Source organism: Nicotiana attenuata, unplaced genomic scaffold, assembly GCF_001879085.1.
Source record: "Nicotiana attenuata strain UT unplaced genomic scaffold, NIATTr2, whole genome shotgun sequence".
In the NCBI taxonomy this organism is placed as follows: domain Eukaryota; kingdom Viridiplantae; phylum Streptophyta; class Magnoliopsida; order Solanales; family Solanaceae; genus Nicotiana; species Nicotiana attenuata.
This window is the reverse complement of record NW_017673974.1, coordinates 83,407-98,534: the sequence shown is the minus strand read 5'-3', so window position 1 is coordinate 98,534 and position 15,128 is coordinate 83,407. Positions and strand designations below refer to the sequence as shown.

The 15,128-nt window shown below is 43.0% G+C and overlaps 1 protein-coding gene across 1 annotated transcript in view; it reads right to left on the bottom strand.

Moving 5' to 3' along the window:
• Positions 1-325: 325 nt before the first annotated feature.
• The window catches only part of LOC109217743, a 44,634-nt gene continuing 29,831 nt past the window's right edge, over positions 326-15,128 (bottom strand). Inside the window, exons 3-5 of the mRNA XM_019382011.1 lie at positions 2,531-2,822; positions 535-2,470; positions 326-469 (exon numbers count right to left, since the gene is read on the bottom strand). Coding sequence (XP_019237556.1) covers positions 326-469; positions 535-2,470; positions 2,531-2,822 — 2,372 coding nt within the window. The remainder of the gene's footprint in view (positions 470-534; positions 2,471-2,530; positions 2,823-15,128) is intronic.

The window sequence follows — 15,128 nt, the reverse complement described above, 5'->3', positions numbered from 1 at the left end:
AAAATGACCCCCTTGTAAATAGTGTCTCTATTTCTCCACTGCAGTTAAAACTGCCATATATTCTTTCTCATAAGTTGATAGTCCCATGTTCTGTACTGAAAAACCTTGCTTAAATAAGTTATGGGTCGACCTTCTTGCATTAAAACAGCCCACATCCCTGTAGAGCAAGCATCAGTTTCTACAATAAATGGCTTAGTAAAGTCAGCCAAGGCTAAAACAGGAGCTGAAGACATGGTTGTTTTTAGCTGATTGAAGGTTGTTTCAGCTTCCTCAGACCACTAAAATGAGTTCTTCTTCTGCTGATAATTCCACAAGACTTGACAAATCACCTGTAGTAACCGGTGAGACCCAAACACCCTCTAAGATCCTTAACAGATCTGGGAACAAGCCAATTAATCATGGCCTCAATCTTAGCAGGGTCAGTAGCTACCCCTGGCCTGAAATAATATGCCCCAAATACTCCACTTGACTTTGACCAAAAGCACATTTAGACAACTTAGCATACAGTTGCTCTTTGTGTAGCACCTCTAATACCTGCCTAAGATGCATCACATGACTCTCCACTGAAGGACTGTACACCAATATATCATCAAAGAATACCAGCACAAATTTCCTAAGGAAAGGCATGAATACATGATTCATTAAACTTTGAAAGGTAGCAGGTGCATTAGTTAACCCAAATGGCATAACCTTGAACTCATAATGTCCCAAGTGAATCCTAAATGCAGTCTTGTATATGTCAGATTCCTTCATTCTAATCTGGTGATAACCAGCCCTCAAATCAATCTTTGAATAAATGCATGAACCATTTAATTCATCCATGAGATCGTCTACTAGAGGCATAGGAAATTTGTCTTTCACACTCATTTTGTTTAATTCTTTGTAATCTATACAAAACCTCCAACTACCATCCTTTTTTTTAACCAATAACACTGGTGAGGAGAAGGGAGAGTGACTAGGCTGAATGGTACCGCTATTAAGCATGTCAGTCACTTGTTTTTCTATCTCATTATTTTGAAAATGGTTATACCTGTAGGGCCTAATGCTAATTGGAGCTGCATCTGATTTGAGAGGAATGAAGTGATCATGACTCCTCTGTGGTGGCAGAGACTTTGGCTCAGCAAAAACTCCTGGAAATTCAGTCAGCAGCCTTATAATTTGTTCAGGTATGCCTCTTCCTTCTGTAGTAGACTGAGTAGTAATTGTGAAGAGATGAGCCCATAACAGTTGGCCCTTCTTGAGTAGCTGCTTCACCCCTGTAGCTGACATACTCTGTAAGCTACCCTCTTCAGAAAAACCTTTTAGTTCTACTCTCTTTCCCTTCAGACTGACCTGTAGTCTATATCCAATAAAATCAAACAATATAGGATTGTGCTTTCTCATCCAATCCACTCCTAAAACCATATCATATCCCCCAATGTCTAACATTCTTAGTTTGTGCTCAAACACAATGCCTTGCATTTTCCATTTGAACTGAGGGCAAGAGTGATAACTCATCAAGTTACTCCCATTGGCAGCTGTAACTGTCATTGGAGCATCTACTTGAAACACACACCCCAATTGTTTTGCAGTTTCACTTGCTACAAAACTATGGGTGCTACCACTATCTGCTAGTATCACCATAACTTGCTTACCATACACTCCTTTCAATTTGATAGTGGTAGAGGTGACTGTCCCAGATAAGGCATTGAGACTTATGGCCTCATCTATTATTGTCTCCTCACTTGGCTCCTCCACTATCCCTTCTTCATCAACATTCATTTCTACCCCTTCTTGTTCAGTAGACCCAGACAACACATTTAACTGCTTATTCTTACACCGATGACCAGGGAAATACTTCTCCCCACACTTATAACATTCACCTCTTGCTCTTCTTGCCTCAAACAATTTGTTGCCCACATTGTAGGAGTTACATCCCCCTTCCTTCTGTTGAAACCCAGTTGTTCTCACTCCTGATTGACCATTAGTATTGTTGTACTGTATTGACTGCCTAGTAATGTTTACTTTTCCCTTCTTAGCTACTGCTTCTAACAACTTTTCTTTGTGTCTAGCTTTCTTCACTGCTTGACTCAAGGAAAAAGGATCAAGCATCTTGACTGTGTGCCTGATTTCATCCTTAAGTCCTTCAATAAAGAATCCAAGGAAGAATTCTTCAGGGATAATGGGATGTTTAATCAAGACCCAAGCCTTCAAATCTTCAAATCTTGCCAGGTAATCATTCACTGACCCTTGCTGCTCAATTCTTTTGAACTCTCCCAAGAGATTAAGATTGCTATTATTAGACTCCTCAAATCTTTTATTGATTTCTTCTACAAATTCAGGCCACCTCACACTACCTCTGCTCAGATGATAAGAGAAGTACCAGGATCCAGCTCTCCCGTTGAGATGAAGGACAACAGCTTCCAACTTCTCCTGAGGATCAATTATCTGATTAAAGTGAAAGTATCTTTCACACTTGCGGAGCCAAGATCTGAAATCACCTTATTCGGAATAAGGAATTTCAAACCTATGCCCATGGTTATTTCCTTGCCTTCTACCAATAGAGTACTCCTTCTGCTCCGCAATCCTGGATCGACTACTGGAACCCTCGATGTGATTGACTTCGACTGGAGCACTCCCCAAGATGCCATCATTGCTTGTGAAGAGCTTGTCCATCATTACATCCAGCTTTCTTCCCACATCATCGATCTTAGAATCATGCGATTCCAATTTTTTATTTGTCTCTGCCATGTAATTTTGTAACTGATTATCTAATTTCTTCACGTAATCTTCATTAGACTTCGAACGAGTTTCTGGAACTGTCGTTGTAGCCAGGAAATGCTCTGGTACCAATTTGTAGTGTACTTAATTGAGAAATGAAATTCGAAAAGGAACTGAGCTTTATTGATCAACAATTCAACGATTACAATCTATATTTCAACTGACATGAATGAGCTCAAAAGAAATAGAATTGGAGTTTAGAAGGAAGAAGAAGAAGAAGAAGAAGAAGAAGAAGAAGAAGAAGAAGAAGAAGATAGGATAAGAGATAGAGAGAGAAAGTGGTTAGGATTCTGTTATTTGCCAAAAGATACCAACTACTCTACTAAATCTGTTATTTAACTAACTGACCCAACTATTAATTGGACTAATTGAATAAAGACCCCAAGGCCCAATACTCTTCTTCTGAAAGCCCAATACGTGAAGCCCAGTAAGACAACCCAATTCTCCCACTTCAGCTATACCCTATTTCCTTGTTTGTATCGTCTGTCACTTTCCTTTTCTTGTCTGAACATTGCAGTAAGTCAGAAGTTTCAGAATCAAAATCGACGGAGATGGAGCAAATTTTTGAATTTTTTATTTTGGAAACAAACAAAGAAGAACAAGGAAATACTATTTTCTATTTCTGAAACCCAAACAACGGATGAACAGTAACAATTACTATATTTGAATTTTATTTTTAATTTTCTGATTTGTTGATAATCAAATTTCAAAACAAAGACCCGAGGATCGATAAAACAATCCAAAACCTCTGCTATGATACCAAAAGATAGAAGATTAGGGTTTAAAATAGAGAAAGACTCAACTAACTATGAACTAGTTAGACCCCTTGAATTTACTATGATAAACACTAATCGAGTGAACACTAATGCGTGTAACCTCAAAATAATCTCATTCCTGAGCCTACGTCGATTAAGTGAAGGTTAAACTTTAACGTACGAAAACGCGAGATGTAACAGTTCATGATGTAATACGCTTTATGTGATAGCATCAAGGACAATGATAGGGTTTTGGAAGCTCCAAGGAGGACATTTACAAGATCTCAGGCTAAAGAATTGCACACTAAGGTTGCTGGACTTTAATGACAAATAAAGAAGCTTTTAATTGTAGAGGAAGAGCTCAAGCCTAAAGGAGATGAATTGTCCAAGTTTTACAATTATTTAGTGGCCCAAATTGAAGTCCAAAGAAGAGGAAGATTGGGTCCCAACATTAGCCCTTGAAGTCCACCAAAAGGGCATCTAGAAGAGATTAAAATGAGCTTAAAAGAGGTCCAAAAGGAGGTGTTTCAAAAAGAGCCCAATTGGAGTCCAAACCAATGGCCCAAACTAGTAGTTTTAAGGCCCAAATCTGCCCCAAAGGGATTTGGCCGCCCACCCTCTTATTTTATTGGGGTTTTGACACAGTTACCCACAAAAACAAAACTATTTACCCTTGTCTACCCATTTTTTTTCTACCCATAAATTAATTATATTTCCTACCCATAGTAATTTCTGTGGGGAATTTTTTCTTTATTCTCCAATTCTTTTTTATTTCTATGCTTTTTTTTCTTTTTTTCTTTTTTCTCGGTTTCTTCTTATTTTTTTCTGTTTTCCTTTTCTAATTTCATTTAACTTCTTTTTTTATATTCTTTTTCTCTTCATAATCTAATTTCATTTGCTGTTTTCACTATTTTTTTAATATTCTTTTTTTAATACTATTACTATAGAAAAATCAAATTGTGTACCAATTAAATGTAACTAATATAACCAAAAAATATTAACTAACATATGATACCAGTATCGTATATAGCTATACCAACAGGATATACAATTGTTCGTAAAGAGTTAAAAAAAAATTAATTCAATTACTAAACTGAAATAATATCAGTTGTTAGTAAAAATTTCAAAAAAATCTAAAAGGATCTAATTGTAAGAGTATACCGTTACATTATGTATCATACTATAATATTTTATTTTATTTTGCATTTTCAATTTACCCCTCACGCTGGGTAAAAGCTTAAAGCAAATTAAAAGGAAAAAGACAAGTGAATTTACGTTTAATAAGTACACTATTATAGTATATTATATACTATTACATCATATTGTTACAGTATATTGCATATTATTACAGTATAGTATAACAATATATTGTATACTATAATAGTATATTGTTGTAGTATAACTATATATTCCTATAATATATTGTATATTGTAGGTATACAGTTAGGTAACTGTGTTCTTTTTCAATTATTACAACATACCATTGCAGTATATTGTAAATTATAATAGTATACTATTGCAGTATAACTATATACTCCTACAACATATTTTATACTGTAGCGGTATACTGCAGCTGTGTTCTTCGATTTTCAACTGAAAATTTCGATCTCAATCACCTCAAATCAGCTCCAAATGCTATCAAATTTCAGTATGAACTTCTAGAAGGTACTACAAGAAATATTTAACAACACCCACTTTGAATCAAACAAGAAATCTTCAAAATAAAATTTTAAATTCAAAGGCCAAGGCAAGAGCAAGAGATAGGGAAAGAACAATCAAGGTGTAAACAAACTAAAAGTTAGCATAAATCGATCAAGACTAATTTTGGAGAAGACTATAGATCTCGTCTTAAAATATTACTCCCTCATATTAAGTGGCCTTGGGAAATTAGGTCATATGTTTCAAACGGAAAAGGGTAACAAATCATTTGAACACGAAATCACAATTCTGTGGGACAAAAGACAGATCGTAGAATTGTTGGCCAAGGACCATATTCTTCTTGTATTGATGAGTATTTATGAAAAGTAATACTCCTGTAGTAGTACAAGAAGGCGTATACAGTTGGAACTTGGAAGTTAGAAGGTGTCGGGTAAATAGTTTGGGCCCCATTGGTAGGAGTAGTAAATAGTTTGGGTTGGGCATTAAAGGGTAAATAGTTTAGAATTAATGGGCATAAACTGGGTTTTTCTCTATTTTATTAGGTTTTCTAGTATTTAGCTTAGCTTCCAAGTTAGGGTTTGCCTTGGCAGCCACCCTACCTAGTTTTAAGGACTTTTTACTCCTATAAATAGTAGTTCTTTTCATTCATTGTGGTACTTCATTACTGATTAATAATATTATACTTTGAGAGTTCTTTTGAACCTTTGTTATTTCTGCTTTGAGATTTATCTTTCAACCTTTACTAGTTCATAGCTCAAGGTAGTAAGATAACTTCTTTATGTGATATCATTAATTCCTTTGTGGTGAATTTCTTAGAAGGCATTGAATACTAGTTATTAATTGTTGTCTCAAGTAACTCGTAAAGCGGTCAAGATCCGAATCTATTGTTTTTGATTTGTTCTTAAAAGGCATTTGATTTCTTCAATAAATCAAAACTTTGTTGCTTGGATCTTGTCAAGGTTATAGAACTTGCGTTCTTGGAAGTTCTTGGAATTCTTTCCCTGAATTTTCCCATATCCTTTATTTTCTGCACTTTAATTCTAGTCGTTCAATTTCTTATTGTTATTGCTTCCGTATTTACTTCTTAAATTCTTGCTCTAGTTTGGATTCCCGACCTTACTGTTATCATATTATCTTAGTATGGCTCCCAAATGGTGCACTCTAAAATAGTACAACTAGATATGAGTACTACGAAGATGAGCACTGAAAGCCTGGAGGGGATAAATACTATGTTAGTGTGTCTCGTCCCCAGTAGAGAGAGAATATTAGGCAATCCAAAGAGCCAATGGATGTAGCAAACGGGAGTTAAAAGCAAAAGAATAGTTTGTTGCAGTTTTCTGAATAAAGTGATAGACAGAAATGTTAACAGGAAAATAAGAAGAGAGTTAATGAAGCATTATGAGTACAATGTGATACATGGATGACAACGGTAGATAAAAAAGATGAAAGTATTATGGAGTATATAGTCAAGTGAAAGAAAAGACGAGAGGAGCCAGGCCTTGAGACAACAAAAGAGTATAGGCCATAAAGTCATATCCTCGTTTCGAGAAATAAGTTCGTGACTCCAACGCAACTACCAGAAGGGAGAGATAAACCCAAGAGTAATAAAAATCAGTATGGGCTGGTGAACAAGATAAACTAAACATTTAGGGGCTGGGTGATTTGATAATAGTCAGCATCATGAGAATTTAAGATTGCATTCCGGCGATATTAGAATGGACAACAGAAGAAGACTCATGAGAAATTCAGAGTATTGTCATTTAGGAAGACGCTTCCCTAAAGCAAACAATGTGAGCAAAGTAAAGCTTAAGGGACTGTATGTACCAGTTACACTAAGTGTCACCATTGCGAGTAAGGAATTTTGTTATCCTTGGAATAGAAGGATTACCGCAAGGCGAGTAAGGGTCATTAATGATGTGAAAGGATGCCAAAGATGAAGGGGTAAAACATCTATAGGTAGGTCGTTGTGACGACCCGGCCAGTCGTCTCATGAGTTACCGCTCCGTTTCCCCCATTTCTGCTTCTTTATGCTTCGTTATCCGTGTTTTATGTGATCAAGTTGATTAGTTTGCGTTCGAAGTGGATTTGGTAAGAAATGAGACACTTAGTCTCTTTTAAGAAGGTTTAAGTTGGAAAAGTCAACCGGATGTTGACTTATGTGTTAGAGGGCTCGGATGTGAGTTCCGATGGTTTGGTTAGCTTCGGGAGGTGATTTATGACTTAGGAGTGTGATCGGAATTGGTTTTGGAGGTCCGATGTAGAATTAGGCTTGAATTTGCGAAGTTAGTATTTTGGCGAATTCCGATTGATAGGTGAGATTTTGATTCGAGGGTCGGAATAGAATTCCGAGAGTTGCTGTAGCTCCATTATGTCATTTGGGATGTGTGTGCAAAATTTTAGGTCATTCAGACGTGGTTTGGTTGGGTTTTTGATCAAAAGCATGTTTCGGAAGTTTTTAGAAAATTTAAGCTTGAATTCGATGTGAATTGGTGGATTTGATGTTTTTTGACGTGTTTTGATGATTGGAGAAAGTTTGAATGGGGTTTTAGGATGTGTTGGTACTTTTAGTTGAGGTCCCGGAGGCCTCGGGTGAGCTTCGGGTGGTCAATCGGACCATTTTCTAAGTTGAAAAGTTGCAGATTTTCAGTTCAGGTGTTGCAAACATTTAAGCTTCCGCGATCGCGAGGGGTATGTCGCGTTCGCGTAGAAGGATCTTGGGATGGCCAGAGTTTAGACTTCACGTTCGCGTTCGAGGGCTCGCATTCGCGGAAGGCTGGGAGCTGATGCTTCGCGTTCGCAGGAGGTCGTTCGCGTTCGCGTATAAGGATTTAGGTCTTGGAGCAGTTGTTCTTCGCGTTCGCGTATGTGGAACCACGTTCGTGTAGGTGTATAAGGCTGGTGCATCGCGTTCGCAGAGAGTAGGTCGCGTTCGCATAGGGTTGATTTTTGGGAAATTAAAAGGTGTGCTTCGCGAACACGAAGCTGAGGTCGCGAACGCGATGAAGGAAGATCAGAACTGGGCAGAAAGTTTATAAGTTATTTTATCCGCGATTTTGAGTCATTTTTCCTCCATAGTCAATCATTTTGAGAGCTTTTTTAGGGAGATTCAAGAGGGATTCAGGGAGAATCGATTGGAGGTAAGATTTTTTAACCTAAACCGTGATTTTATTGTGAAATCTATCTAGAAATTCATGGAAACTTGAAGAAAAATGGAAGAACTAGGGCTTGGAATTTTGGATTTTTAATTTGGGATTCGAGGGGTCATTTGGACTCCGATTTTGGTGTTCTTTATATGCATAGACTCGTGGAGTGATAAGGAACCCGTTGATGTAAAAATTTATGAGTTTCGAGAAGTGGGCCCGGGGCTCGGGTTTTGCTAATTTCGGGATTTTTGATATTTTTCGATTATTTTCGCTTGGGCTTTGTTCCCTTAGAATATTGTGACGTATTCGTTCTGATTTTGGATAGATTCGACGCGCGTGGAGGCCGATTTGAAGGGCAAAGGCGTCGCGAGCTAGAGTTTTAGCCGGTTCGAGGTGAGTAATGATTGTAAATGATGTCCTGAGGGTTTGAAACCACGGATTTGCAAATCGTAGTGCTATATTGAGGTGAGACACGCGCTTGATGATGAGCGTGGGGTCGTATACTACTGGGGACTGTGACTTGGTCCGTCCCGATTGATGATTTTACCGCGTATTTGACTGAAACTTATTTGTTATCATCATGATTTGGGTTGATTGCCATATTTGGGCTTCGTGCCAACTATTTGAACCCTTCGAGAATTTGTATCACTGTCTCCTCACTGTATTGACTTATTACTTGAACTCAGTTCTGCTGTTTTCCACTGTTTTACAACTCAGCCACTTTTACTCAGTTTTGAGACTCAAATGATATTTCTAAATGATGTTTTGGGCTGAGAACTACTGTTTTACTAATGCCCGAGGGGCTTGTGATGATTTTTTGGACTGCATGCGGCCAAGGGCCAGATGTGAGGATATACTGAGTGATATGAGGCCGAGGGCCTGAGATACATTTATACGCCACGAGGTGGCTTGAGTAATGTGAGGCCGAGAGCCGAGAGTTGATGCCACAAGGTGGCTTGATATAGCGCTTGGGCCGTAAGGGGCCCATCTAGAGTCTGCACACCCACAGTGAGCGCGGGTACCCATTGTGATCTGAGAGTGAGCCCGAGGGGTTGATATTGTTTAGAAAGTGAGCCCGAGGGGCTGATACTGTTCCGAGAGATTGATACTGTGCCCGAGGGGCGGATTTCTATTTGTTATTTACCTGCCAAATTACCTATTTTTACTTGATTTCTTCACTGATTTACTGCTCTAAGTGATTTTACTGCTTTGGTATAGAATGCTTTGTGCTTTTACGTGTTTTCTTGCTTTCAGCCATTATTTATGATTATTACTCACTGGGTCAGAGTACTCACCGTGTGTGCAGATTAAGGCATAGCAGATTCCGCTCCTGAGTGTTGATCCTCCCAGTCCAGGCGGTGTTTCGGAGACTACGAGGTAGTTGTTGGTGTCCGCAGCCCCCGTGCCTCCCTTATCTTATCATTTTTATGTTCTTCAAACTATTGTATCGAGCTTCTATTTAGTAGACTCGTATCAGGATCATTAGTTGCTCATGACTTGTGACACCCCGGTTTGGACTGTGTCGGGATGGTTCTACTATTATTATCTGTGTTTCCGCGAATTTATTGCTATAAATCATGCTTTAAAACTGTTTTATGGTAATTAACTACTTAAAGAGGTGTGTTGTATTGGTCTGGCTGGCCTTGTCTTCACGAGAGGCGCCATCACAACCGGGTTCGGGGTTAGGGTCGTGATAAGTTGGTATCAGAGCCTAGGTTACTAGGTCTCACGAGTCATGAGCAGGCTTAGTAGAGTCTCGCGGATCGGTACGGAGACGTCTGTATTTATCCTCGAGAGGCTGCAGAACCTTTAGGAAAAACTTCATATTCTTGAAATTCTTGTCGTGCGAACTTGTTGATCCGAGAAATAAATTTCTGTTATTTTATTCTCTCACAGATGGTGAGGACGCGAGCTACCGAATGAGGTGGACGACCACCAGTGCCACCCACTGAGGCCACCAGAGGCCGTGGGCGCGGTCGTGGTCGTGGTAGAGGCAGAGCGGCGAGGGCAGAACCTGTTGATCCACCAGCTACCCCTGCTCCGGATCAGGCTCCAGCAACACCAGTTCAGGCACCAGTTGTGCCCATCGTGATCCCGGGTCTACATGAGGCCTTGGCACAGATCTTGATAGTTTGCACTGGCCTGGCTCAGGCAGTTTTAGCCCACCACAGCAGCAGCTACTTAACAGGCCGGGGGAGGCAATCAGACCCCCGCTGCTCGCACACCTGAGCAGGTAGTGCAGGGACTACAGACACCGGAGGCACCTCCAGCCCAGCCGGTTGCACTAGCTCAGGAGTTCATGGTACCAGTTATGCCGGATGATGAGCAGCGTTGTCTTGAGAGGTTTGGTAGACTCCAGCCTCCGTCATTCAGTGGTGCTGAGGGCGAGGATGCCCAGGGTTTTCTGGATAAATATCAGCGGATGCTCCGTACAGCCGGGATTCTTGAGTCTAGTGGTGTGGCATTTACCAACTTTCAGTTTTCTGGGGCTGCCTTCACTTGGTGGGAGGCGTATGAGCGGCGTAGGCCGGTTGGTGCAGCGCCCCTTTCTTGGCAGTAGTTCTCCACCCTCTTCTTGGAAAAGTATGTACCGCAGTCCCGCAGAGAGGAGCTGCATAGATAGTTCGAGTGGTTGAGACAGGGGGATATGACTGTGTCACAGTACGAGTCGAGGTTTTCTGAGTTGGCTCATCATGCCGTTTGGATGGTTCCGACTGATCGTGAGTGGATCAGGAGATTTGTTGATGGCCTTAACTACCATCTTCGCATTCTTATGACCAAAGAGAGAGTGTTGGGTGCTACGTTCGAGGAGGTGGTTGATATCGCTCGCGAGATTGAGACGGTTCGCCGTCAGGACCGAGAGGAGAGGGAGGCCAAGAGGCCTCGAGGATAGGGCAGTTACAATGGTGCTCCTTCGAGGGGCTAGTTCCAGCATGGTAGAGGTCGTTCTTTTAGGCCTGCTCAGTCAGCCCGTCCAGAGTATCGCGGGGCATCTTCAGGTCGTGGTTATCATGGGTCTCAGCAAGGCCAGCCTTCACTCAGCGCCCTCCCAGCTTAGAGTTCATCTCGTGCCCCGTCAGCTCAGGGTTCTTCTGTGCCGAGTGCATCAGCTAGTCACTCCGGTGCGAGGGGTTCCCTCCAGTCCCCTTCTCCAGCACCTGGGAGTTGTTTTGAGTATGGAGAGTTTGGGCATGTGTGGAGGCATTGTCCTCGTCGTGTTGCTAGTTCGTCCCAGCAGAGGGGTCAGCCCTCGACATCTGCTCCAGTTAGTTCACCACCCGCCCAGCCAGCTAGGGTGGAGGTCAGGCAGCCAGGGGTCGCCCCAGAGGGGGAGGTCGATCAGGTAGCGGCCAGGCCCATTTTTATGCTATGCCAGGCAGATCCGATGCCATTGCCTCCGATGCTGTCATTTCAGGTATTATTTCAGTCTGCCACAGAGATGCCTCTGTGTTATTTGATCCTGGTTCCACCTTTTCTTATGTGTCCTCGTATTTTACTCATTATTTAGGTACGCCCCGGGAGTTTCTTGCCTTACCTGTTCATGTATCTACCCCGGTGGGCGATACTCCAACTACCTCCTCTGCCTCAAATTCAACTCATTTTGCTTGAACAAGTACTGAAGACTCTTGTGGTCCGTGAACACCTCACATGCCACGCCATACAGATAATGCCTCCAAATCTTCAATGCGTGAACTATGGCTGCCAACTCCAAATCATGAACCGGATAGTTCTTCTCATGAATCTTCAACTGCCTCGAAGCATAGGTAATGACTTTGCCATCCTGCATCAACACTGCTCCAAGCCCAACACGGGAAGCATCACAATAGACTGTGTAAGGCCCTGAACCTGTGGGCAAAACCAACACCGGCGCCGTAGTCAGAGCTGTCTTGAGCTTCTGAAAGCTCGCCTCACACTCATCCGACCATCTGAACGGGGCACCCTTCTGGGTCAATCTGGTCATTGGGGCTGCAATAGATGAAAATCCCTCTACGAATCGTCGGCAGTAGCCTGCCAACCCCAATAAACTCCGAATCTCTCTAGCTGATGCTGGTCTAGGTTGACTGCCTCAATATTATTTGGGTCCACCTGAATACCCTCCGCTGATATAATATGACCCAGAAATGCAACTAAACTCAGCCAGAACTCACACTTGGAGAACTTGGCATATAATTGACTATCCCTCAGAGTCTGAAGAACCATTCTAAGGTGCTGCTCGTGCTCCTCCTGGCTGTGGGAATATATCAATATATCATCAATGAAAACTATCACGAATAAGTCCAAATAGGGCCTGAACACTCGGTTCATCAAATCCATGAAAGCTGCTGGGGCATATGTCAACCCGAATGACATAATCAAGAACTCATAATGCCCGTACCGAGTGCGGAAAGCTGTCTTAGGGACATCGGAGGCCCTAATCCTCAACTGATGGTAGCCAGATCGCAAGTCAATCTTGGAAAATACCCTGGCACCCTGAAGCTGGTCGAACAAATCATCAATCCTCGGCAGTGGATACTTATTCTTTATCGTTACCTTGTTCAATTGCCGGTAATCAATACACATTCTCATTGACCCATCCTTCTTCTTGACAAATAACACCGGCGCACCCCAAGGTGAGACACTGGGTCTAATGACCTTCTCAAGCAAATCCTGCAACTGTTCTTTTAGCTCCTTCAACTCCGGCGGGACCATACGATATGGCGGGATAGAAATGGGCTGAGTGCCCGGAACCAGATCAATGTAGAAGTCAATATCCCTGTCGGGTGGCATACCCGACAGGTCTGAAGGAAAAACATAAGGGAACTCACAAACAACGGGCACAGAATCAATAGAGGGAACCTCAGCACTGGAATCCCGAACATAGGCTAAATAGGCCAAACACCCCTTCTCGACCATACACCGAGCCCTCGCATACGATATAACACTGCGGGTGGAATGATCAGGAGTCCCTCTCCACTCTAAATGAGGCATACCCGGTAAAGCTAAGGTCACAGTCTTGGCATGGCAGTCCAAGATAGCGTGATAGGGTGATAACTAGTCCATCCCCAATATGATATCAAAGTCAACCATATCTAAAAGCAACAAATCTACACGAGTCTCCAAAGCCCCAATCACCACAACACAAGAACGATGGACTTGATCAACCACAATAGAGTCACCCACCGGTGTAGACACATAAACAGGAATACCCAATGCATCACTTGGCATGACCAAATACGGGGCAAAATAGGACGACACATACGAATTCGTAGACCCCAGATCAAACAACACTAAAGCATCTCTATCACAAACCAGAACCGTACCTGTAATAACCGCATCTAAAGCCTCTGCCTCGGGCCTGGCCTGAAGAGGATAACATCGGGGCTGGGCCCCACCACTCTGATCTACCTCTCTGGGTCGGCCTGCTGCTGGCTGGCCTCCACCTCTGGCGGTCTAAGCTCCACCTCTATGACCTCTACCTCCACCCATAATACCTCTACCCTCACCTCTAGCTGGCTGGGCGGGCTGTAGAACACCTGGTGCCTGAACCATGGCACGAGAACTCTGATGCTGAGATCCACCTGGCGCGTAAGGGTAATACCTAGCAATGTGCCTCGTGTCGCCACAAGTAAAACGAGCCCTCGGCTGCTGGGGCTGACGACCCTAGAAACTCTGAAGTGGTGGTGCACTAATAGGTGCTGGTGATGCACTGAAAGACTGCTGATCGAAATACTGCGTCTGAGGACCACGGCTACCAGAAGCACCGTGAGAAACCTGGAGGGCTGACTGGAAAGGCCTAGAAGGCTGACCCCTATCATACAAATCTCTGCCTCCAGACGAGGCACTACTGAATCGGCCTGACTGAATGGGGTCTCTTATCTGCCCTGTGACCACCCCCCTGTGACAATACCATCTCAATCCTCCGGGCCACATTAGCTGCCTCCTAAAAGGATATCTCGCTCCCAGTCTCTCTAGCCATCTGGAGACGAATAGGCTGAATGAGTCCATCAATAAACCATCTCACTCTCTCCCTCTCAGTGGGAAGTATAACAAGAACATGGCGAGCTAAATCAATAAACCTGGTCTCGTACTGGGTGACTGTCATGGATCCCTACTGGAGACGCTCGAACTGCCTCCGATATGGCTCTCGCTTTGTAATAAGGAGAAACTTCTCCAGAAATAGATGTGTGAACTGTTCCCAAGTCAAGGCTAGAGATCCTGCAGGTCTAGCTAAATAATAATCCCTCCACCAAGTCTTGGCGGATCCAGACAACCGAAATGTAGCGAAATCAACCCCATTGGTCTCAACAATACCCATGTTCCGAATAACCTCGTGGCACCTGTCCAAATAATCCTGAGGATCCTCGGTAGATGCACCGCTGAAGGTAGTAGTGAAGAGCTTGGTGAACCTATCCAACCTCCATAAAGCATCGGCAGACATAGCTGCCCCATCACCGGCCTGGGCTACCACACCCGGCTGAGCTGCTCCAACTGGCTGAACTGCTGGAGTCTGAATCGGGGGAGCTACCTGCTCCGGAGTACGAGTAGCAGGAGTCTGGGCCCCTCCTCCAGCCTTAGAGACGGTTGGTGCTACAGGAAGCAATCCTGCTCGGGTAACACTCTCCATGAGACCCATCAATCGGACCAGAGCGTCCTGAAGAACTGCGATAGCAATAAACCCCTCTGGGACCTGAGCTGGGCCCAGCGGAACTGCTGGGGCTGGGGCTGGGGCCGGAACCTCCTCGTCAACGTCAACCTGAGGCTCCGCCACTGGTGCTGCTGCTCGGGGCTGAGCTCTGCCCCTACCTCGGCCTCTAGCACGGCCTCGGCCTCT